At 44.3% G+C, this 25,580-nt stretch overlaps 1 protein-coding gene across 1 annotated transcript in view; it reads left to right on the forward strand.

Annotated features, from left to right (window-relative positions):
- Nucleotides 1–25,580, forward strand: part of LOC140105538 (alpha-2-macroglobulin-like) — a 64,214-nt gene that overhangs the window by 35,746 nt on the left and 2,888 nt on the right. The window contains exons 21-35 of the mRNA XM_072129494.1: nucleotides 388–509; nucleotides 1,207–1,258; nucleotides 3,000–3,083; nucleotides 3,221–3,397; nucleotides 10,936–11,011; nucleotides 12,588–12,744; nucleotides 13,146–13,214; nucleotides 14,297–14,459; nucleotides 15,612–15,787; nucleotides 19,183–19,398; nucleotides 19,535–19,662; nucleotides 22,004–22,094; nucleotides 23,833–23,901; nucleotides 24,123–24,225; nucleotides 24,623–24,664. Coding sequence (XP_071985595.1) covers nucleotides 388–509; nucleotides 1,207–1,258; nucleotides 3,000–3,083; nucleotides 3,221–3,397; nucleotides 10,936–11,011; nucleotides 12,588–12,744; nucleotides 13,146–13,214; nucleotides 14,297–14,459; nucleotides 15,612–15,787; nucleotides 19,183–19,398; nucleotides 19,535–19,662; nucleotides 22,004–22,094; nucleotides 23,833–23,901; nucleotides 24,123–24,225; nucleotides 24,623–24,664 — 1,725 coding nt within the window. The remainder of the gene's footprint in view (nucleotides 1–387; nucleotides 510–1,206; nucleotides 1,259–2,999; nucleotides 3,084–3,220; nucleotides 3,398–10,935; nucleotides 11,012–12,587; nucleotides 12,745–13,145; nucleotides 13,215–14,296; nucleotides 14,460–15,611; nucleotides 15,788–19,182; nucleotides 19,399–19,534; nucleotides 19,663–22,003; nucleotides 22,095–23,832; nucleotides 23,902–24,122; nucleotides 24,226–24,622; nucleotides 24,665–25,580) is intronic.

The following is a 25,580-nucleotide window of genomic DNA, read 5'->3' on the forward strand; positions in this document are numbered from 1 at the left end:
CAAAAAATCAAACCATGGGAAAAGCTGTGAGGTCAGGAGGAATTATTTGGTTGCAGTTTTAGGTTCTCATAAAATTCAGCCTTGTTTATCAGTCCCATGCTCTCCCTCTAAGTCTGGGCACGACATGGTGGGGCCATGTAAAAAGGTCTCAACATTGGTTGTGAGTGGACACAAGTTGAAAATTGTGTCCCAAACCGTAACATTGCCAGCACCAATAGCAGATTTTATAGGGGTGCGTGTTCGGTTCCCCAGAGCCTTAACAGATCCACTCATTCAGATCCTTATTGAGCATCTAATAACACAAAACACTTTTCCTACAAGGTCAAATGTTTCATTTAGTTGGAATCTTAAGAATCTTAATAACTTTCTGACTTTTTTTTATTTCAGAGACACTTAAGATTCACGTCGTCAGTGGATCAATAGAATTGGCTGGAGAGTGCACGGAAAATGTTCTTCTGGTAGACAAGGAGCACAGAAAGGACTCTGTGGAGAAAACTGTTGTGGTCAAGGTGAGATATATAAATGACATACAATTTCTATAGTGCGATGTACATATCTTCTACATCTTTTAAGAGGAACTGAATGCTCAGTATTTATAAGCTTGCAAATTTGGAAATAACTACTAGACATGTTCATTTTGGGGAAATAGTTCCTACCATAATGTTTCAAGAAAGTCAGTCATAGTTTAGTTGTTGGTAGTGATAAGCCCCTGGCCAATTATTGCCATGGCACGGCCACCAATCCTACAATATGGTCTGGTCGCGCTGGACGCACCCTAACCCTTAACCCTGGATCTGAATTTTAAAAGTAATCCCGCTCATCTCTAGTCGTTAGCTGTTGATTAGATGCTACCCCTTTCCTTAAGGAGTACCCAAAAAACACCCGAAATATTAATTTTACAAGTTACAACTAACATTTGAAAAAGGTGCTTAAACTAAACCCCAGGACTAAAGAGCACTTGGGCTCAAGCTCCAAGTGCTCCTGGTGTCAAGGCATCATATCCAGTGGAGCCATCTTCAGGGTCAGCATCTCCCACCTCAACTTCAGATATTACAGGCCTTGCGGAAGGATGGGTTGCACAAACCTATGATTACCCCTTTGTTTGCTTTAATATATATTTTTGGTGCACAACAAACATTCTAGGTTAAGAATTTACACAGTTGAAATTTTATGACCAGCAAATACAATATTCTTGTTTCCTTTCAGCCAAAAGGATATGAAGATGAAAAGACCGAGACATTCCTTATTTTCCCATCAGGTAACAAAAAGGGAGAAGAGACAAATATGAATCATCAAGAATATACAATAAAAATTCTGAACTTACATTTACTTACATCTACATTAAATCTGTACATGGGGCCATATCTATGGTGCCCGTTTTGTGTCTGACTTTGCACTGAAGCTTTGGAGCTTGCGCATAAATTTAAGAAGTGTTTGCACCAGTTTTGTGTCAGTGCTCAGTGTCCGACAAGACAGAAAAATGTGCACCTAAAGGGGCAGTTACTGCTTAGTTAGACTCGACAGAATTTGGTGGCACGCTCAAAAAAAAGTTGGTGCACATTTCCTGCACAGTGCAAGGGGCACCAGGACCGTGCACCAGTATTCAATAATCTGCTGAACCCTGCACATTCATGAGGCAAAATGCACATAGTGTAGTTGCCTATTTTTGATAAATCTGGCCCATGGTATTTTAAACTGGCAACTCAATGCAGAAATACAAATCCAATGGATTCAGCTATTGGATTTCCAACCCAATATGTGTTGTCTTCTGCCTATACTGGGACAATATATATGGGTGGTATAATGGTTTTACATTTTGCACTCTCAAGGACATAATAGAGATTTGCTCTGTAGTTGGGTTTCCCAATGAGGCCAGTCATATCATACATTTGAACGCTCATCATATAACTCTACACTTCCTGTGCAGTAGTTTGCCAGATTGCTAAAAGTGATCAATTCGGACATTCTAGGGTCCAGATTCTAAAAGGGATAACACAATAAACCCCTTGTAATGTTTTTTAAGTTAAAACATTTATTACAGTAACAAGAAACACAAAGAATAAGTCAGGTTTGACTGGATACAGTGATCCAAGCAAGGCAAGCTTGGTAGGATATAGGGGTCCAGGCTTAGCTGGATACAGGGGTCAAGGCTTGGTAGGCTTGGCTGGATACAGGGGTCAAGGCTTAGCTGGATACAGGGGTCAAGGCTTGGTAGGCTTGGCTGGATACAGGGGTCAAGGCTTAGTTGGATACAGGGGTCAAGGCTTGGTAGGCTTAGCTGGATACAGGGGTCAAGGCTTGGTAGGCTTGGCTGGATACAGGGGTCTAGGCATGGCAGGCTTGGCAGGATACGAGAGTCCAAGCAAGGGAGGCTGGACTGGTTACAGAGGTCCAGGCATGGTACGCTTGGCAGGATACAGGAGTCCATGCAAGATATGCTTGGCAGAATACGGGAGTAGAAGCAAGGCAGGCTTGAGTGGATACAGGGGTCCAGGTTTGGCTGGACATGGGAGTCCAAGCAAGGCAGGATTATACAGGGGTCCAGGCATATTAGGCTTGGCTGGATAAAGGGGTTCAGGCATGGCAGGCTTTGCTCGATACAGGGGTCCAGGAATGGTAGGCTTGGCAGGATACAGGGTCCAGGCAAGGCAGGGTGATAGGCAAAGTTCCCAGAGCTGGTTCACAGCCAGACCAGTCAGTATAATCCGCCCTGAGATACCCATGTGGCAGGATTAAATACAGCACTAGGGCAACGCTCACCACAGCAAAACAACCCTGAGCCTAATTACCGGCAAACCAGCTTTCCAGAGTTAAAGAAAAGCTGGGTGTGGTTCACAAGCCTGCCAGCAGAGGGTCATGACACCCATTTACTTGACACAAGATGAATAGAAAGGTCCCAATTGTGTTCTCCTTGAAAATTTATTTTGCAATGTTTAAACCATTAGTGGAAGAGGTCTTATGTTTATATTCTAAATGTTGTTTTATCTCTACTCCTGAAGAAGACACTGACGAATTCGCTATTAAAATTGAGACTCCAGAGAGACTGGTAGAAGGCTCTGAACGTGCACATATCATTGTTATGGGTGAGTTGCTTTCAGCTATATTACTTTCCAGAAGTATCCATCCATACTGGCCACATTGCTTGGAAATGTGTAGATGGATATTTTTGTACTATATATAAATATATAATTTAAGCTTTCCATGCAACTTTTTTCCCCAGGTGATATCGTAGCCAACATGGCTATTAACTTGGAGGACATGATCTATTTGCCTGATGGATGCGGAGAACAAAATGCAGCAAAGATGGTGAGATATACGCGCACAATGGAGTATCTCAAGACTATAGAAGAACTGACACCTGAACAAAAAGCCAAAATTATAGAAGCCCTGAATGAAGGTAAGGGGTGTGATTGGTTCAAATCACATTGTATGACTGTAATTGTCATTGCTCTGTTATTTTCTATAATTGAAGTATGTTACCCTTCAACTTGGGAATAACATGTCTGTATTTCTGCTGTAGAGAATTGGTCAGGATTTACTGTAGGGATAGATAAAGACAGTGGGTCCTGAGACTAAACCCCCTTCCCAACTATCCCCTGCCTAGTTTCACTATCTACCCTGAGCGGTAGGATACAACTGGTCGATGTCCCCATCCTGTGTCAAAAGTGCACACGCAAAGACTAGACAACCCAAACAGAAAATGATAGTTACTAGAGATGAGCGAGCACTAAAATGCTCGGGTACTCGTTATTCGAGACGAACTTTTCCCGATGCTCAAGTGCTCGTCTTGAATAACGAGCCCCATTGAAGTCAATGGGAGACTCGAGCATTTTTCAAGGGGACCAAGGCTCTGCACAGGGAAGCTTGGCCAAACACCTGGGAACCTCAGAAAAGGATGGAAACACCACGGAAATGGACAGGAAACAGCAGGGGCAGCATGCATGGATGCCTCTGAGGCTGCATAATCGCACCATTATGCCAAAATTATGGGCAACAGCATGGCCATGACAGAGTGACCGAATGAGGCTAGATAGCATCTAAAACATCCAATAATTGACCCTGACGCTATAGGGGACTATGCAGAGGCAGTGGCAGCAGCGGCAGGCTAGAGAGTGTCATGGCGACATACCCTAAATGGACTCAGGCTTCACCAAAGGAGGTGAAATGATTTCCTATGTGAACAAAAGGTTGACGGTATATTTAGTCGATAACACAGCATGTTGGCGACATAGTGACCAAGTTCCATAACGTATCTGGTGAAACACCCGAAAAATGAGCCTGACACAGCTCTTTTGATAAGGGGACGACATGTGGAGGCAGCCATGGAGACGACTTCCATGATTAAGAGCGACAGTATGGGGCATTCATATTGCGCTGCTATGATTGCAACTTCAGGTCTCCAGCATGGCGGCGACAGATTGGCCGAGTTCCACTATGTATGTGGTGAAACACCTGAAAATTCTGCCTGACACAGCTCATTTGATAAGGGGATGATGTGCTGCATATCTTCTCATGCTCCAGCATCTGGGGTATAGAGAGTTGAAATGAGACATTGGTGGACGCTGTGGAGGATCGTGGAGGCAAAATGGACAGGAAACAGCAGGGGCAGCATGCATGGATGCCTCTGAGGCTGCCTGTTCTTGGGATGGAGCTGGCGGTCCACTGCCAGGCGAGCTTTCTCCTGTCCAAGCCCCTGTCTCTCGGGTCCTCCCCACCCAAAATGGGCCTGGGGGCCAGAAGCGTTTACTTTGAAAAAATTATAATTTTCAAAGCAGGCCGGGTCGTTTGAATATTTCACCTAGGAATAATGGAATAGCATAGTGGTTCTATTTTTAATTGTTTTTACGGAAATGGTTCCATGATTAAGAGCGACAGTATGGGGCATCCATATTGAGCTGCTATGATTGCAACTTCAGGTCTCCAGCATGGCGGCGACAGATGGGCCGCGTTCCACTATGTATCTGGTGAAACACCTGAAAATTCTGCCTGACACAGCTCGTTTGATAAGGGGAGGATGTATGGAGGCAGTGAACTAGTAGTAGATTAAAGGTGCTGCAGTTAAAACTATGTTAGTTGGATCTTGAGATGGAGCTGGCCCTCCGCAGCCAGGCGAGCTTTCGCCAATCCAAGCCCCTGTCTCTAGGCTACTCCCCAAACAGCACTTCTAAGAACCTTTTGTATAAGATCAAGTGTAGTAGCGTTCTTATAAGTTTAGGATATGGCGGGTGAGGGGAATGTAAACAGATGCGCAAGAAGCGCTGAAATAATATTGGTAAATGATAAAAGTTTGCCAGTATATTTTGTGGATTACACAGCAGGGTGGCGACAAAGTTAACAAGTTTGATGTGGAATCCATGAAAACAACCCAAAATTCTGCCTGACACAGTTTGTTTGATAAGGAGACCATGCATGGAGGCAGCTATATGGACGACTTTTGGAGGCAGCTATGGCGATGACGTGTGGAGGTAGCAATGGAGACAACGTGTGGAGCCAGCTAAAAAGACGACATGTGGAGGCTGCTATTGAGACAATTTAATTTGGATAGTGCCTGTATGTGGCAGTCCAAAAAAGTTTTCAAACCAGAGGAGCAGGTAGGTGGTCCTCCAGAAAAATTAAATAGATTTAGTGCCTGTATGTGGCACTCCCAAAAATTGCTTAAAACAGAGGACCGGGTAGGTGGCCCTCCAGAAAAATTAAATACATAGAGTACTATAGCTAGAGCCAGTTGGCCCTGGCAAAAAATAGCCAGTTTCCTATGCTTTAGTGTACAAAGAGGAGGAGAAGGAGGACAATGAGGAGGAGGAGTGCATACATTATTCAGGTTGAGCTTCTTTCACCTGTTGGAGAATGAAAATCCGGAGAAATCCAGGCTTTATTCATCTTGATAAGCGTCAGCCTGTCAGCGCTGTCAGTCGACAGGCGTGTACGCTTATAGGTGATGATGCCACCAGCTGCACTGAAAACCCGCTCGAACAACACGCTAGCGGCAGGGCAGGCAAGAACCTCCAAGGCGTACAGCGCCAGTTCGTGCCACATGTCCAGCTTTGAAACCCAGTAGTTGTAGGGAGCTGTGTGATCATTTAGGACGATGGTATGGTCAGCTATGTACTCCCTCACCATCTTTCTGTAAAGATCAGCCCTACTCTGCCGAGACTGGGGACAGGTGACAGTGTCTTGCTGGAGTGACATAAAACTGGCAAAGGCCTTGTAAAGCGTACCCCTGCCAGTGCTGGACAAGCTGCCTGCTCGCCTACTCTCCCTCGCTACTTGTCCCGCAGAAGTACGCCCTCTGCCGCTAGCGCTGTCAGAAGGGAAATACTGCTTCAGCTTGTGCACCAGGGCCTGCTGGTATTCATGCATTCTCACACTCCTTTCCTCTCCAGGGATGAGAGTGGAAAGATTTTGCTTGTACCGTAGGTCCAGGAGAGTGAATACCCAGTAATCGGTGCTGGAATAAATTCTTTGAACGCGAGGGTCACAGGATAGGCAGCCTAGCATGAAATCTGCCATATGCGCCAGAGTCCCAACGCGCAAGAATTCACTCCCCTCACTGGCCTGACTGCCCATTTTCTCCTCCTCCAACTCCTCCAACTCCTCTTCTTCTGCCCATACACGCTGAACAGTGAAGGACTGAACAATGGTCCCCTCTTCTGTCTCGCCAACATTCTCCTCCTCTTCCTCCTCATCCTCCTCCACCTCCTCCGATATGCGCTGAGAAACAGACCTAAGGGTGCTTTGGCTATCAACAAGGGAATCTTCTTCCCCCGTCTCTTGTGACGAGCGCAAAGCTTCCGACTTCATGCTGACCAGAGAGTTTTTCAACAGGCCAAGCAGCGGGATGGTGAGGCTGATGATGGCGGCATCGCCAGTGACCATCTGTGTTGACTCCTCAAAGTTACTCAGCACCTGACAGATATCAGACATCCACGTCCACTCCTCATTGTAGACTTGAGGAAGCTGACTGACCTGACTACCAGTTCTGGTGGAAGTTGACATCTGGCAGTCTACAATCGCTCTGCACTGCTGGTAAACTCTGGATAACATGGTTAATGTTGAATTCCACCTCGTGGGCACATCGCACAACAGTCGGTGAGCGGGTAGTTGGAGGAGGCGCTGCGCTGCCCTGAGAGTGGCAGCATCTGTGCTGGACTTCCTGAAATGCGCACAGATGCGGCGCACCTTCGTGAGCAAATCAGACAGATTGGGGTATGTCTTGAGGAAACGCTGAACTATGAGATTTAACACATGGGCCAGGCATGGCACATGTGTCAGTCTGCAGAGTTGCAGAGCCACCACCAGGTTACGGTCGTTGTCACACACAACCATGCCTGGCTTCAGGTTCAGCGGTGCCAGCCACAGATCAGTCTGCGCCGTGATGCCCTGTAATAGCTCTTGGGCGGTGTGCCTTTTATCGCCTAGGCTCAGCAGTTTGAGCACCGCCTGCTGTCGCTTAGCGATGGCACTGCTGCTGTGCCTAGAGCTACCGACTGATGGCACCATGCCCACGGATGGTAATTCGGAGGAGGAGGAGGAGGGGTGGGAGGAGGAGGAGGCATAGTAGGCCTTTGAGACCTGGACCGAGGTAGGCCTTGCAATCCTCGGCGTTGGCAGTATATGAGCAGCCCCAGGGTCAGACTCGGTCCCAGCCTCCACCAAGTTAACCCAATGTGCCGTCAGCGATATATAGTGGCCCTGCCCGGCAGCACTCGTCCACGTGTCCGTGGTCAGGTGGACCTTGTCAGAAACGGCGTTGGTCAGAGCACGGATGATGTTCTCTGACACGTGCTTGTGCAGGGCTGGGACGGCACATCGGGAAAAGTAGTGGCGGCTGGGGACCGAATACCGAGGGGCGGCCGCCGCCATGAGGTTTCGAAAGGCCTCGGTCTCTACCAGCCTATAGGGCAGCATCTCCAGGCTAAGCAACTTGGAGATGTGGACGTTGAGGGCTTGGGCGTGTGGGTGGGTTGCGCTATACTTCCTTTTGCGCTCCAGCGTCTGGGGTATGGAGAGCTGAACGCTGGTGGATGCTGTGGAGGATCGTGGAGGCGAAGATGGGGTTTCCGCACGGGAGGTGTTTGGGCCGTGGTCCTGGGCAGGGGGCTGACTAGCAGATGACACAGGGGAAGGAGCAGTGATGTGCCCGGCCGGAGGTGAACGGGCTTGGTGCCATTGAGTGGGGTGTTTAGCATTCATATGCCTGCGCATACTGGTGGTACTTAAGCTAGTAGTGGTGGAACCCCTGCTGATCCTGGTTTGGCAAAGGTTGCACACCACAGTCCGTCAGTCATCCGGTGTTTCTTTAAAGAGCCTCCAGACTTCTGAAAATCTAGCCCTCGCCACGGGAGCTTGACTACGGGCAACATTTGGCGCTGATGCACCAGCTCTGGCCCTGCCTCTCCGTCTGGCCCCACCACTGCCTCTTCCAACCTGTTCTGCTATAGGACTCGTCTCCTTCTCAGAAGCACTGTGTTCACCCGGCCTATCAACCCAGCTTGGGTCTGTCACCTCATCATCCTCCGATCCCTCAGTCTGCTCCCCCCTCGGACTTCCTGCCCTGACAACAACTTCACCACTGTCTGACAACCGTGTCTCCTCATCCTCTGACACCTCTTTACACACTTCTTCCACTACGTCAATAATGTCATCATCACCCACAGACTGCGACTGGTGAAAAACCTGGGCATCGGAAAATTGCTCAGCAGCAACCGGACAAGTGGTTTGTGACTGTGGGAAGGGTCCAGAAAACAGTTCCTCAGAGTATGCCGGTTCAAATGCCAAATTTTGCTGGGAGGGGGCAGACTGGGAGGAAGGAGGCTGAGTTGGAGGAGCCGGAGGAGTGCTGATTTCGGTGACATGGGTGGACTGCGTGGAAGACTGACTGGTGGACAAATGGCTAGAAGCATTGTCCGCAATCCACGACATCACCTCTTCGCACTGTTCTGGCCTCAACAGTGCTCTACCACGAGTCCCAGTAACTTCAGACATGAACCTAGGGAGTGTAGCTCTGCGGCGTTCCCCTGCTCCCTCATCAGCAGGTGGTGTCTCACCCCGCCCAGGACCACGGCCTCTGACCCCTGCAGTAGTTGGACGCCCACGTCCACGCCCTCGTCCTCTACCCCTAGCCCTCGGGTTAAACATTTTCCAAATTAAAGTGTAAACTTTTAATTTTTTTTTTTTTTTGTGTTTATTTTTTTTTTATTTTTTTTTAACAAAACCATGCTATCCTATTGCTATGGCTAGTTTCTAACCTACACTGACAGCACACAACTGGATTATGTGCTGTGCCTGATGAGTTTGAGCTATAAAATGAAATAAAGGTAAAAAAAAAAAAATAAATCAGCAGACTCTGCCTAATTCTAATCAAACCCCTAATAAATTGTCCCACTTCGGTGTTTGAGGTGGATATGCGTGTCACTAAGAGCTAAACACAACGGTCGCAGATCTCCCAGCAAATTCCTCACAATATGGTACTAGCTGCACTACTAGTGCCAGCAAGCCCAGCCACAAGCAAACAAAAAAAAAAAAAGTATAACGTTATTGTAGCCCTAAGAAGGGCTGTTGGGTTCTTGTAGAATCACTCCTGCCTAACACTATTCTAAAAGAACACCCTAACGCTTTCCCTGACCAGCAGCAGCTCTCTCCCTAGCGGCATCCAGACAGAGAATGATCCGAGCAGCGCGGGCAGGGGCTAGTCTATTCCAGGGTCACCTGATCTGGCCAGCCAACCACTGCTATCGACGTGTAAGGGTACCACGTCATGCTGGGTGGAGTGCAGAGTCTCTTGGCTTGTGATTGGCTCTGTTTCTGGCCGCCAAAAAGCAAAACGGCGGGAGATGCCATTTTCTCGAGCGGGCGAAGTATTCATCCAAGCAACGAGCAGTTTCGAGTACGCTAATGCTCGAACGAGCATAAAGCATGTTCGCTCATCTCTAATAGTTACCAAATACAAGTCCGAACCAAACCAAAATGACAATATAGTACAACATTACTAAGATTAAGCAAAGGGTCAAAGATACCAGAATACAGAAGACTGAATGAACACTTGCTAGTTGGGTACAAGATTATAGCAGGCAAAGAGCCCTAGTCTAAAAAGACCTTATATGAATTACAGCCCCCTACAAAGACTGCTAAAAAACACCAGTGTTCAGACTAACAAAGACAGAATGGAACAAAATGATCAACACATCCTGGGCTGTAATTTATGGATAGAGGATAGTGCATAAGCCTGAACAGACACTGATTTTACAGTCTCTACACAGTCTGACAGACAAAGGCAATGGTGACAGCCAGCTGCCAATTTCATTACACATTTCCAGGAGGAGTAGAAGAAAAAACCACCCACAGGGTTCTCACAGAAAGATGTTCCAGTTTTTTCTTGCAGTGGATGTAAAAGATCAAATATGTCAGTGGTAGAGATGAGCAGACCTGATGGTTGGATTCATTGTTCGGGTTCGGCCACCTGACCCGGATACATTAACAATATTGCAAATTGATGCAACTGACCATGGCTATGATCAGCCCGGGGGAGTCTCCCTGGCTATAGCCACCCTGGATAGAGGTTTTGAAGGAATTTTCATCTATTTCCCGTCACTGCGCTGAACATTTTTTGGTAAATTCTTCAATACACCTCAATAGGTCAACAACCGTCTATAGTTGCCTATTTCAATGAGGCTTCCGTAAAAGCAACAAGTAACATGGCAGCCGCCATAATCATGGACAGAAACCAGACAAAAAAATAGATGAGAAAATAAAAGCAGACTGGAAATGGTGATACACTGCTTTATAGTTGTAGAAGATATTCCATCTTACCAGTTTTTATTCTTAACTGTCCTTGATTTTCTTATGTTTCATACTACTATATTATACCATCTCCTGATGGAGAAACTTTTAAAATGGTATTTTTTATGTATGACAGTATGTACTCTTTATTTCCAGGCTACCAGAAGCAGCTTACATATAGGACAGAAAATGGATCCTATGTATTTTTCCCAGGTAGCTCTGAAAATATATGGTAAGTATTAAAATGCAGGTAAACCAACAGCTACGGTCTGTGAGTCGCTCAGTGTGTGCAGCAGTTTTGACATTGCCCAAAAAGTTAGTTTTGTCATCTACATACTATATACCAGTAATGGTGAACCTTTTGGAGATAGAGTGCCCAAACGTCACCCGAAACCCACTTATATGTTGCGTAGTGCCAACATGACAATTTGAGCAGTAACTTATTGACCTGCTCTATCACAGGTTTCAATCGTAATGGCGTCCTGAGTTCACCAATATAATAGAAATAAGAGGGAGAAATTGGATTGTAGCTTTCTTGCAGGGTCCCCTGAAAAGGTAGAATCTGGTTTCCCAGAGCAGGAGCTCCAAAAATAATCTCTCTCTAGCCACACCTTCTCGTTCCTCCTGTAGTCCCGGCAGCCAAGGATGTTGCTTTAAAATGGCGCTGAGCATGGCACTTCCTGGGTTGTAATGGACCGCAGGAGGAAGCCTTGAGTCAAAACTTCCTCCTGCGAGTCAGGACTCAAGGCTTCCTCCTGCGGTCCATTACAACCCAGGAAGTGCCATGCTCAGCGCCATTTTACAGGAACATCTGGCAAACTCTGTGTTGGGGTGATGGCCTGGGTGCCCACAGAAAGAGCTCTGAGTGCCACCTCTGGCACCAGTGCCATAGGTTCGCCACCACTGCTATATACCAACAACAACTGGAGCCAACTGCCATATAGAGTGTTCAAAGGGGTTTTTAAGAACTCGAAAAATGTGTTTTCTGTCTTCAGAGAATGAGATATAAAACTGTGTAAACTGTACAAAATCAGCATGAAAACATTGTGCCCATAGGCGCATCTTCTGGCATAAAACAAAATTTGAAGGTCGAATGATATAGAAAACAGTCACAAACTGTGCTAGATTTTGTGAATATCAAGTATAGTATAAAACTATCTAGTCTAACTTTTGATGCCAAAAAGTCATATAAATATATATTAATATTATAGTATAAGACCGACTAGTCTTACTTTGCACCTCCAATTAGTTGGGTTCATTTAACGGAAAAAGTGACCCAAAATGAGGCAAATTAGAGCATGACTTGAGTCCATAACGTGCTATTTCGATTGTTGGTGTAAGTTGGGTCATTTTTTATTTCTGACTTTGCCTCTTTAAATAGAGGGGAATTCAACATGTCTTGTCCACCAGTATGATGAGGCATGTAAAAAAACCCATTTCAAACAGTTTTGGGCTCTACACAGCACTTTGGGAGTAACAGGGGGAAGGGGGGCATGAACGCCTAGCCCCGGCCCAGAAAATGTTGGAGACTATAGATGAAGTCTATGCCAGGTCATTCCGGTGTATACTAAGAAGCTTGAGTCTCTTCGTATATCCAGTACGTCGGAAGGGGGGGAACTAAAGCTGGCTTTCAATATGCCGGTCTTAAGAAATTCCCACCGATATGTCGAAATTTCAGCTCCTTTTTCATACTTAAGACCGAAATGCAATGTCAGACTCAACCTATGAACCGGGATTATGTTCATTTTTGTATTAAAAAAATTGTGTTAAATGTTGCAGATATTGTAATTTTTCCCATTTTTTTCCAGGCTCACAGCATTCGTGGTCAAGGCTTTCAGTGGTGCACAGAAGTACATCTTCATAGACGAGAACCAAATTCAGAAGGCTGTGACCTGGATGCAGACCTATCAAAAGCCTGATGGCTGCTTCAAAGACGGGGGAGATTTCTTCAACAATCACCTTGAGGTGAATATAGACTTAGGTGCCCTCAGACACTAGTAGAGCGGGATTTATTGGAAGTGGTGGGAAGGATAAGTGGTGATGCTAGTTATAATGTCCTCATAAGCGTAATATATTAGCCGGCAGTGACATTCATGTTTATCGCTAGACATCATTCTTGAGCAAACAAATTTTTAGACATCCCCAAAATATATTTGGGGAATCTACAAAAAATGCATGGAAAACATAATCAATTACTACTGATTGGGGGTGTACTAGAACTAGTATGAAGCTCGGACCCTTTAGTTATTCTTTTGACTTTCTATAGAACCCATGTTTCTTACCTTGCGATGTGAACCCTACACTACCGCGCTGACACATGAATTTACAGATTAATTTTACATTTCTAAACTTCTTTTTAACTTTAGACCGACCATGATGTTGCACGCACGGCCTATATCACACTTGCATTGCTGGAACATCGGATAGTACTCAATGTAAGTCTTTTTTCCTTATTTGACTTCGTTAAGAATAAGACTATTTAGTTTTATTAAAGGGCCATTTCCACACGATTCTTAAATATACTTAGGATAACAAATAACACCTTCTCTAATTCACTGTTATTAATAAAAATACAGCATTTCATGGATATAATTCCAACCTCTATCAGTCCTGGTGTATACAATTTTGGTTGTCCCGGCATCCGACTGTAAATTTTCTGACTATGGTCAGATTCTTCTCATGAATAGCTTCTCTTGTCTGCACACTGCAGTGCTCTCTGCCTCATGCCCCTTCCCCCTGCAAGACCAGCTCAGACAAACAGCAAGCAGCAGTGTGCAGAGACTTACTCTACTAGCTATAGATAGATAAGGTCTTTACCTCAGGGGAAGGATTCTCTTTATCTATGTCTCAGATTCTAGTAGACTGTTCAAAAGCTAAATAAAATTATAGATAAACCCTGGACCCTGATAATCTAAGCACATTGTCAGCTCACAACATCTCATAGCACAGAGGAATCAAGAAGTGTCTGCTCAGAGAGTCCCGGCCCACACTCTGGAAACTTACACTGACCATCACTGTATCACAGGAGCTAAAACAGCAATAAAATTGAGTAAAATTGTAAAGTATAGGGTTAAAAATTATCTTTACTATGTAAACATCACTAGGGGATTAAAATTTGAGAACTTTCTTTTATGGGAAAATCCCTTTAAGTACGGTAGATTAAGCAAGATTTTAGGGCCCTCTGGTACGGATGACCTTTCATCAGTTTTCAAACTATATGGGGGGTGGATGTGGAAATAGAAGAATAGGACTGCATTGCGGGGGTACTGCTAAAATACAGCTCAATTTGCATTATTTGCCGTTTTTTAGCACTACTGTCATGCAAAGGCATGTACTGTATGTCCACTGGTCGTTGAATGGTGCAAGGTTTAGGATTCAGACCCTCTACTACTGTTGACCTATCTTGAGGAGCCTATCAAGGCTTTTGCGACTTTAGTTGAATTGGTTCCTTAACCAAACTGGGTTTTTTTTGTGAATACACCAATGTGTCTGTAAAAATGGTTTATGTTGTCCTTAGGGAACGATTGTGGAAGATGCCCTGAGTTGTCTTAGGAAATCAGTGGACGTTGATGAGTCGTTGAGCACCCAGGCTCTTCTGGCATATGTCTTCACCTTATCAGGAGACCATGAGCTAAGAGATAAGCTCCTGAAGAAACTGGACGAGAAGGTCAAAACAGAAGGTGAGATATTAAAAAACATACTGTACCTATAATAACAAATACACTAACATATTTTTCTCAAATTATATAGTCACAAAATGTTTCATTAGTAAACGCTTAGTGTCCCAAGGTTGTGGTGGTCGTCAGTTACCAGGTCACCCGGCTGGAAACATTGGGGTCATTGGATCCCAGTTAGATCCCATAACTTGTTCTATTTCAATGATTGCAACAGATTGGCAGGGCTGCTGACACTCCAAGCGAAATGGGCCCTGCCAGGTAACCAAAGACCTCCAAAACACTGCAGCCAGGAGCCAGTATTCCTTACCTTTTGTCCTCATGTGGTTTTCTAGGATCCTTGGAAAACCAAGCTAAGATTGTTTTATTGTAAGGATCTTATCAAAAATATATGTACTTCTTAAAGGGAACCTGTCACCAGGGACCTCATTTTCACCTCAGGTTGCAGAAGCCCATTACACCTGCAGTGCAAAAATGCCTCTCTGCCTTTTATAAGCATTTGCATTACCATATAATTCTGTGTTATAACTTACCTTGCACCCTGACAAAATCCTGGGGTAGTCACAGGGGTTGGGCTTTGGTTTGGATGGATTAAAAAAAATAACATGTGACTTGTCTGTGCTGCAGACTCCTCAGCTCTTGGTCCCCACCTTTGTGCTCCTGTAAAGTTCCTCCCTTCCACACTGATGTCAGCTGACCTCTGTGAACGAGCAGGTGGGAGTAACTGTACAGGAGCACAAAGTTGGGGGATGAGGAATGAGCAGCACAGACAAGTCACATGTTGTTTTTTTGAAAGGCATCCAAACCAAAGCCCAACCCCTTGGACTACACAGAGGATTCTGTCAGGGTGCAAGGTAAGTTATAACACACAATTATATTGTAATGCAAATGCTTATAAAAGGCAGAAAGGCAGATTTGCACTGCAAGTGTGAGGGGCTTCTGCAACCTGTCTTTCGTGAAAATGAGGTCCCTGGTGACAGGTTCCCCTTAAAGAGGATATTTCAATACCATCCTTCACTCAAGATGAAAGGGAAATGAAAATTTCATGTATAGAATTTCCATGCAGATGTCTAATATAAGCAAATACAACATAAAATATACCACATTATAAATTCTGAGGAAACAATTGTAAATTTTCTATTGTGATTCTCTGAATAGATGGAGCCAAGCACTGGGGAACTTCCTGGTACCTGCAATCAGAGACGGCCTCATACGTCGTTCTGGCCTTACTCTCTAAGGAGATAACAACGAAAGAGGATCTGGCATATTGTGGAGACATCATTCGTTGGCTTGTCAAACACCAGAATCCATGGGGTGGCTTTCATTCCTCTCAGGTTATCAATTTTTTTATCAGTTTTATTGGTGTAGGAGCCGCACCATTTCCATCACAGACAGGATTACAACACAATATAACACCTGTATACAAATACTGACAATAGATGATGTCACAGCTTATCCCCTCCCCCTCCCTGTACAATGACCTCTATATAGATAACACTGACCCATCATTACATCACTACTGACAATAGATGATGTCACAGCTTATCTCCTCCCCCTCCCTGTACAATGACCTCTATATAGATAACACTGATCCATCATTACATCACTACTGACAATAGATGATGTCACAGCTTATCTCCTCCCCTCCCTGTACAATGACCTATATATAGATAACACTCACCCATCATTACATCACTACTAACAATAGATGATGTCACAGCTTATCTCCTCCCCTTCCTGTACAATGACCTCTATATAGATAACACTGACCCATCATTACATCACTACTGACAATAGATGATGTCATAGCTTATCTCCTCCCCTCCCTGTACAATGACCTCTATATAGATAACACTGACCCATCATTACATCACTACTGACAATAGATGATGTCACAGCTTATCTCCTCCCCCTCCCTGTACAATGACCACTATATAGATAACACCGACCCATCATTACATCACTACTGACAATAGATGATGTCACAGCTTATCTCCTCCTCCTCCCTGTACAATGACCTCTATATAGATAACACTGACCCATCATTACCTCACTACTGACAATAGATGATGTCACAGCTTATCTCCTCCCCCTCCCTGTACAATGACCTCTATATAGATAACACTGACCCATCATTACATCACTACTGACAACAGATGATGTCACAGCTTATCTCCTTCTCCTACCTGTACAATGACCTCTATATAGATAACACTGACACATCATTACATCACTACTGACAATAGATGATGTCACAGCTTATCTCCTCCCCCTCCCTGTACAATGACCTCTATATAGATAACACTGACCCATCATTACATCACTACTGACAATAGATGATGTCACAGCTTATCTCCTCCCCCTCCCTGTACAATGACCTCTTTATAGATAACACTGACCCCTCATTACATCACTACTGACAATAGATGATGTCACAGCTTATCTCCTCCCCCTCCCTGTACAATGACCACTATATAGATAACACCGACCCATCATTACATCACTACTGACAATAGATGATGTCACAGCTTATCTCCTCCTCCTCCCTGTACAATGACCTCTATATAGATAACACTGACCCATCATTACCTCACTACTGACAATAGATGATGTCACAGCTTATCTCCTCCCCCTCCCTGTACAATGACCTCTATATAGATAACACTGACCCATCATTACATCACTACTGACAACAGATGATGTCACAGCTTATCTCCTTCTCCTACCTGTACAATGACCTCTATATAGATAACACTGACACATCATTACATCACTACTGACAATAGATGATGTCACAGCTTATCTCCTCCCCCTCCCTGTACAATGACCTCTATATAGATAACACTGACCCATCATTACATCACTACTGACAATAGATGATGTCACAGCTTATCTCCTCCCCATCCCTGTACAATGACCTCTATATAGATAACACTGACCCATCATTACATCACTACTGACAATAGATTATGTCACAGCTTATCTCCTCCCCCTCCCTGTACAATGACCTCTATATAGATAACACTGACCCATCATTACATCACTACTGACAATAGATGATGTCACAGCTTATCTCCTCCCTCTCCCTGTACAATGACCTCTATATAGATAACACTGACCCATCATTACATCACTACTGACAATAGATGATGTCACAGCTTATCTCCTCCTCCTCCTCCCTGTACAATGACCTCTATATAGATAACACTGACCCATCATTACATCACTACTGACAATAGATGATGTCAGAGCTTATCTCCTCCCCCTCCCTGTACAATGACCTCTATATAGATAACACTGACCCATCATTACATCACTACTGACAATAGATGATGTCACAGCTTATCTTCTCCCCCTCCCTGTACAATGACCTCTATATAGATAACACTGACCCATCATTACATCACTACTGACAATAGATGATGTCACAGCTTATCCCCTCCCCCTCCCTGTACAATGACCTCTATATAGATAACACTGACCCATCATTACATCACTACTGACAATAGATGATGTCACAGCTTATCCCCCCCCTCCCTGTACAATGACCTCTATATAGATAACAATGACCCATCATTACATCACCACTGACAATAGATGATGTCACAGCTTATCTCCTCCCCCTCCCTGTACAATGACCTCTATATAGATAACACTGACCCATCATTACATCACTACTGACAATAGATGATGTCACAGCTTATCTCCTCCCCCTCCCTGTACAATAACCTCTATATAGATAACACTGACCCATCATTACATCACTACTGACAATAGATGATGTCACAGCTTATCTCCTCCCCCTCCCTGTACAATGACCTCTATATAGATAACACTGACCCATCATTACATCACTACTGACAATAGATGATGTCACAGCTTATCTCCTACCCCTCCCTGTACAATGACCTCTATATAGATAACACTGACCCATCATTACATCACTACTGACAATAGATGATGTCACAGCTTATCTCCTCCCCCTCCCTGTACAATGACCTCTATATAGATAACACTGACCCATCATTACATCACTACTGACAATAGATGATGTCACAGCTTATCTCCCCTCCTCCCTGTACAATGACCTCTATATAGATAACACTGACCCATCATTACATCACTACTGACAATAGATGATGTCTCAGCTTATCTCCTCCTCCCTGTACAATGACCTCTATATAGATAACACTGACCCATCATTACATCACTACTGACAATGGATGATGTCACAGCTTATCTCCTCCCCCTCCCTGTACAATGACCTCTATATAGATAACACTGACCCATCATTACATCACTACTGACAATAGATGATGTCACAGCTTATCTCCTCCCCCTCCCTTGTACAATCACTTCTTGTTAATGTTTGTTGAGTTGGTGTTGAAAAATGGATGCACTGCAAAGTCTTGTTTTCAGAATAATAAATTTGCAACATTTTGTGACTAAGATTTCACCAGCTAATAAGTACATAAAAAAGTAGGTGTGGCCAAAATGTTACACTACATAAAGATACATAAAATAGTTGTACAAATTACAGCAACACTTATGGTATTTTAGCAAAAGTCCATTTGTGTGTGTTGTTCCATCCTGGGGCAAATCATTTGGTTCAGATACAACCGGTATCATCCTGTGTGATTTTACTTTTTTTTTTATATCCTAAATTTACTTTAAAAAATGTGTATTTTTACAGTTGACTCTTTGTTTTCATTTTCTCTTGGTTCTGTAGGACACAACCTTGGCTCTCGAAGCTGTAACTAAATATGCCAAAGCCATTAACCACAGGAAGGGGGATGCAACTGTGACAATTACATCAAAGTCTGGCTTTAAAAAAGTAATTCACGTGGACAAAAGCAACAGTCTTCTACTACAAACAGTCGGCCTTCCAGAGATCCCCGGAGTATATACTGTTATTGCTACAGGCGCTGGATACGTATATTTACAGGTAGAGAAAGTTGTTCCATACTACATCACAATGAAGCTGAATCTTACTCACTGAGCCATGAAATTATATCATTGAAAAAAAAAATTACAACAGTTTTAAAAAAGTTTTTTTTTTTATATTATCCTTCTGTTCACAGTCACATGTTCATTACCATGCTAAGCCTAAGGTCACTGGAAAAGAACCCTTTTCCTTCAATGTAACCACTGAGCCATCTGCCTGCACCCACGCATCTCAGAAACACTTTGATGTTCATATCGATGTCAGGTGAGCCGAAAGCAATGTGGAATGGAGTGATTGTTGTATGGTTATTTTGGGGGGTAGCAAGGGGCCCAAGGCTCCTAGGGCAGTGATGGCGAACCTTTTAGAGATCAAGTGGCCAAACTGCAACCCAAAACCTGCATATTTTTTGCAAAGTGCCAAAGCAGCAATTCAAGCAGTAACTTATTGTAATTTTCTTGCTGAGGACACCAATATCTTTGTCAGAAGGAGAGGAAATTTGAGTTGTCACTGGAGCTTCCCTTGACAGCCTCCTAAACGGGAAGATTCAGGGGTAGCACAGGAGGGGCTCCAATGATAACCTGACCCTGTCCATACCTCCTCTCTCTTCCTGCAGCCTCAGGTATACCAGGATGCTCCACATTAAAATAATGCTAAGCATGGCAAGTCCTGGGACTGCAGGAGGATCCCTGTCTGGCGAACCCTGCCATGGTGCAACAGCCTGAGTGCCCACTGAGAGGGCTCTGAGTGCCACCTCTGGCACCCGTGCCATAGGTTCGCCACCACTGTCCTAGGGGATATGACCACCCAAACTTCTTACCAAGACTGATATCCTGGAGAGATATACAGGAGAAGAGCACTATACTTCTCAGTATTGCTGATCTTATCTTGCAATGTACTGTACTTGGAGTCAGGCCCAGCACCAGTGCCCAGTATACCCAAGCAAGTGCCGGGGCCCAGAAATGCCAGAGGGAGCCACGGCACCAGTTCTTCTCACAGTCACTTACCTGGGTCTACTTCTGGTGGTACTTGCGCCGGAGGTGAGATGAGTGGGGGGATCCATATACTAATGCTATGAGGTGTCGCACTGCTGTATATTCTAACCCTACGGTTAGTATATACAGTGCTCCATGATGTACTATTAGTGCATGGAGCACTATATCCGGTAATAGTAACTTCATAGAGCCGATGCTGGTTCAGTTCATCACCAGAGGTGAGCCAGCATTGGAATACATGGGGTGTCAGCTGTATCTTAGACTACATTCCGACTGACGTATGCTTGCCCGGCCGTAGCCCCCTGAAAAGGGCCTCCTGAGGGCAAACTGAAACCTGGAGCTGGCCCCGCTTGGAGTCTTATTGTGTATACATGGGAACAACCCAGTAAAAATACTCCTGTCCTGTAAAAATAGCCATAGAACATCACTAATTTTCTTATTCTGCATATATGGGCATCTGACAGTACTACTACTCTTATACTGCATATATGGGCACCTGACACTACTACTACTCTTATTCTGCATATACGGGCACCTGACAGTACTACAACTCTTATTCTGCATATATGGGCACCTGACAGTACTACTACTCTTATACTGCATATATGGGCACCTGACAGTACTAATACTCTTATTCTGCATATACAAGCACCTGACAGTACTACAACTCTTATTCTGCATATATGGGCACCTGACAGTACTACTACTCTTATTCTGCATATATGGGCACCTGACACTACTACTACTCTTATACTGCATATATGGGCACCTGACAGTACTACTACTCTTATTCTGCATATATGGGCACCTGACAGTACTACAACTCTTATTCTGCATATATGGGCACCTGACAGTACTACTACTCTTATTCTGCATATATGGGCACCTGACACTACTACTACTCTTATACTGCATATATGGGCACCTGACAGTACTACTACTCTTATTCTGCATATATGGGCACCTGACAGTACTACTACTCTTATTCTGCATATATGGACACCTGACAATACTACTACTCTTATTCTGCATATATGGGCACCTGACAATACTACTACTCTTATTCTGCATATATGGGCACCTGACAGTACTACTACTCTTATTCTGCATATATGGGCACCTGACAGTACTACTACTCTTATTCTGCATATATGGGCACCTGACAGTACTACTACTCTTATTCTGCATATATGGGCACCTGACAGTACTACTACTCTTATTCTGCATATATGGGCACCTGACAGTACTACTACTCTTATTCTGCATATATGGGCACCTGACAATACTACTACTCTTATTCTGCATATATGGGCACCTGACAATACTACTACTCTTATTCTGCATATATGGGCACCTGACAGTACTACTACTCTTATTCTGCATATATGGGCACCTGACAGTACTACTACTCTTATTCTGCATATATGGGCACCTGACAGTACTACTACTCTTATTCTGCATATATGGGCACCTGACAGTACTACTACTCTTATTCTGCATAGAAGAGCATTTCACAGAATTACTTTTAGTTTGAACTTGCTTATTTTGAAATTTTGAAGGGACTGCGGTTTTTCTCCAGTTCTAGCCCCCTAATTTTTTTTATTTTTTTTTAGCTATACAGGAAAGCGGGAACATACCAATATGGCATTGATAATGTTGGACACTGTGTCTGGATATGTTGCCGATAAGGAAAGTGTGAATAAGGTAAGTGCACCAAATAGCTCTGAGCTGAGCTCACTTACAGGTTGGCGTTTTCATTCTGATATAGACAGCTGGTTTCTTTTTCCACCAAACATCGACATTGCGAATATTTCTAGAAATATTCAAATTAGGCACTGGTGCTCCGGGATGTCTCCGCCATTCAATGGTTTCTGTGCACACCTCTTGTATGTATCATGTCCTGATCCACCCTCTCCATCCCTTCATCAAAGTCTTCAGTCGGTGCAGGCAAAGAGCAGTCGGAGGCTCAATGTGGATCACCGACTCTTGACCAGGGGAAGGGGAAGTAGAAGGAGGGAATTATGCACACAAGAGGATGCATAATTATATGCCGAATATTTGAATATTGTATTTGAATATTTTTCTAAATAGTTTTTCCCAGAAATGGCAAACGTTGGTGGAAAAAGAAATTAGCAGCCTTTATCAGAATGAAAACACTAATTTGTAAGTGAGCTCAGCTCAAAACGGTAATATGCTTGTAGCAAATATAGTCGAGTATAAGCCAACCTGAGTATAAGCCAAGGTACCTAAGTTTTACCACCAAAAACTGGGAAAACCTATGGACTCGAGTATAAGCTGAGGGTGTCACAGCCTCCCAGTATATAGCTAGAAAGATAAGAACATGTACAGAGTAGTCAGTGCTCACTAGTAGGGATGAGCGGATCCAAATGGCAAAGTTCGGGTTTGTACTGAACTTTGGCATTTAGGTTCACCCCAACAAGGACTTTATTAGAAGTCCCAGTGCGGCTCGAGGTTAACCACCCTGCTGGCTGTTAACTGTGTAAATGTTGGTCGAAAAGATGCTGGTGACATTGAAATTGATCTGGCATGTGCGCATCCCCAATGACATCCAATGACCTCATGAGGAGCCCCAATACACCATAAAACAGCGGCACACTGGTGCCACATCTATTTAAATGCCGCTGGTAACTCTGCTGTGCATATTAAACAATTAACACCTGCGACCGATGCCAGCACTGATCGTGGGTGTTACTGGGGGTGTGGTCCTGGTCTGGGTCTAGTTTCGGCACTGGAAGCCATGCCCATACAACTTAAAGGGAACCTACCACCACGATTCTACCTATAAAGGTAGATCAAGTGGTAGGGGGATGAATGGGACGTGAGGATAGCCCTTTTTTGTGCTAATCCTCACGTCCCGGCTATCTTTAAGAAAACTGTAATCGGGGTATAAGCGGCTACTGGGGCGTGGAGTAGCCGGACATGAGGCTACACGTCATGGCTACTCCATGCCCCAGTAGCCTCTTTTCTCTGCCTACCCGGCATCTGGGCATGCGCAGTAGCTCCGCACCCGCAGGCCTGCGTTCTGTGCATGCGCAGAACGCCGGGTATTCAGATGAGGCCGCGCAGCTACGAGGAGCTGCTCGCCGAAGATGCAATGGTAGGCGGAGAAAAGAGGCTACTGGGGAGTGAAGTAGCCGCGTTGTGTAGCCTCATGTCCGGCTACTCCACGCCCCAGTAGCCACTTAAAAAAATTTACATATCCCCTGATTAATGTTTTCTTAAAGATAGCCGGGACGTGAGGATTAGCCCAAAAAAGGGCTATCCTTACGTCCCATTCATCCACCTACTACCCGATCTACCTTTATAGGTAGAATCGTGGTGGTAGGTTCCCTTTAAGTGGTTCCACTAATCTCTAGTCACTAGAAATTATTGAATTATTTTTGAATATTCACATATAATATTCATGTCTTTTTTTTATTAGCTGAAGAAAAATCCTCTAGTGCGGAGAACAGAAGTAACACCACAAAACATTTCCATATACCTGGAAAAGGTGAGATACTAAACTTCTTAAATACAACGGGGGGCATGTATCTTAGGTTTTTTTCTTTTCCTTTGGTGTATATTTCAGACATTTGGAAGGTCCTCGTATGAACTATTGTCTCATAGTCCCAGAAAACATGGGCGAAGGCTATTGCGAAGATCTCCGCCAAGTCAGACCTGTATAAACACGTCCAAGCAATATTTTTTTATATCTTATTCTCATTGTTCCAGATCACTCATGAACCTATAAGCCTCGTCTTTGCCTTGGAAAAAGAAGCTCATGTAGAGAATTTGCAGCCGGTCCATGCTGCAGTTTTGGATTACTATGATCCAGGTATGTACAACTATAAAACATTGTTAAACAGGATAACCCATATGGTAACACTATAAAGTGTAACATATTACATTCTGCAAAGCGCCAACTCGTAGGCCCTTATGATGCCATAGAAATGCCGACATTTTGAGCTTAAAAATTTGGTAACATATGACAACCAAATACGAGTTTCATGTATAAAATAATCGAATAAATCTGCAATAATGTCCAAATAAATGACACTGGAAGAAAAGGCGCAATAACATACTCACTGGTCTCCCACCGCTCCCCTTGTGCCATAGTGTTTCTTAGTATACCTGTATATGGCAATATTTTTCGTGTCTTGCGCCTTGTAAGTTTATGTGCATATTATCTGTGTACTTTGCTTGATGGACTTTTAACATATTTTCTATTACAGATGACTTCACTGTGGTCAGTTACAGCGCCCCCTGCACGTCATGTAAGGAGTTTTTGTATTTTGTTTTTGAGTTAATTATGATGAACTAACCGGATATTATTTTTTGACTTTGGAAAGCCATAGATAAAAGAGTATCCATATTATTTGGAAAGAGTATTTGGAAAGCTATAGATAAAAGAGTATCAATATTGAACTGAACACACAATGGGGGTCATTTACTAAGGGCCCGAATTGCGTTTTCCCGACGTGTTACCCGAATATTTCCGATTTGCGCCGATTTTCCCTGAATTGCCCCGGGATTTTGGCGCACGCGATCAGATTGTGGCGCATCGGCGCTGGCATGCACGCAACGGAAATCGGGGGGGGCCTATCCGAACGAAAACCCGAGGGATTTGGAAAAACCGCCGCATTTTTTTAAAAAAAAGTGTCGCGGGACTCGAGCTTACCTTCACTAGGAATAGGCCGGTGAACTTCAGTGCATTCCGGCGGGTCTCGGCGGACTTCAGCGCAGCAGTGCCTGGTGGACGTCGGAGGAACTACCTTAATGAATCCCGGCCGGACCCGAATCCACTGCAGAGAACGCGCCGCTGGATCGCGAATGGACCGGGTAAGTAAATTTGCCCCAATGTGGCACATTCACTTACCCGGTCACTGGAGTTCACCGAAACTGCATTGCCTGTGTATAATGCACTGTGCCGCGATTCACTAAGATCGTGTGCCCAATTCCCCGTCCAGGTCCGACAGAGTTCACCTTCTTCTTCCTGGGTTTGCGACACAATTTGAAAGTTAAATCCCGCGCTCAGTCCGAATCAGTCAGATCCCCCCCCAATTTGTGTCGCATGGAAGCCAGTGCAGCTGGGCCAAAAAACAATCGTGTGTGCCAAAATCCTAGCACAGACAACTGTTAAATACCTGTCAAACCAGCGCATTCCCAAAAACAGGGCAAAGTCCGACGTAA

The sequence above is a fragment of the Engystomops pustulosus genome, chromosome 11, assembly GCF_040894005.1.
Source record: "Engystomops pustulosus chromosome 11, aEngPut4.maternal, whole genome shotgun sequence".
NCBI classification, from domain to species: Eukaryota; Metazoa; Chordata; class Amphibia; order Anura; family Leptodactylidae; genus Engystomops; species Engystomops pustulosus.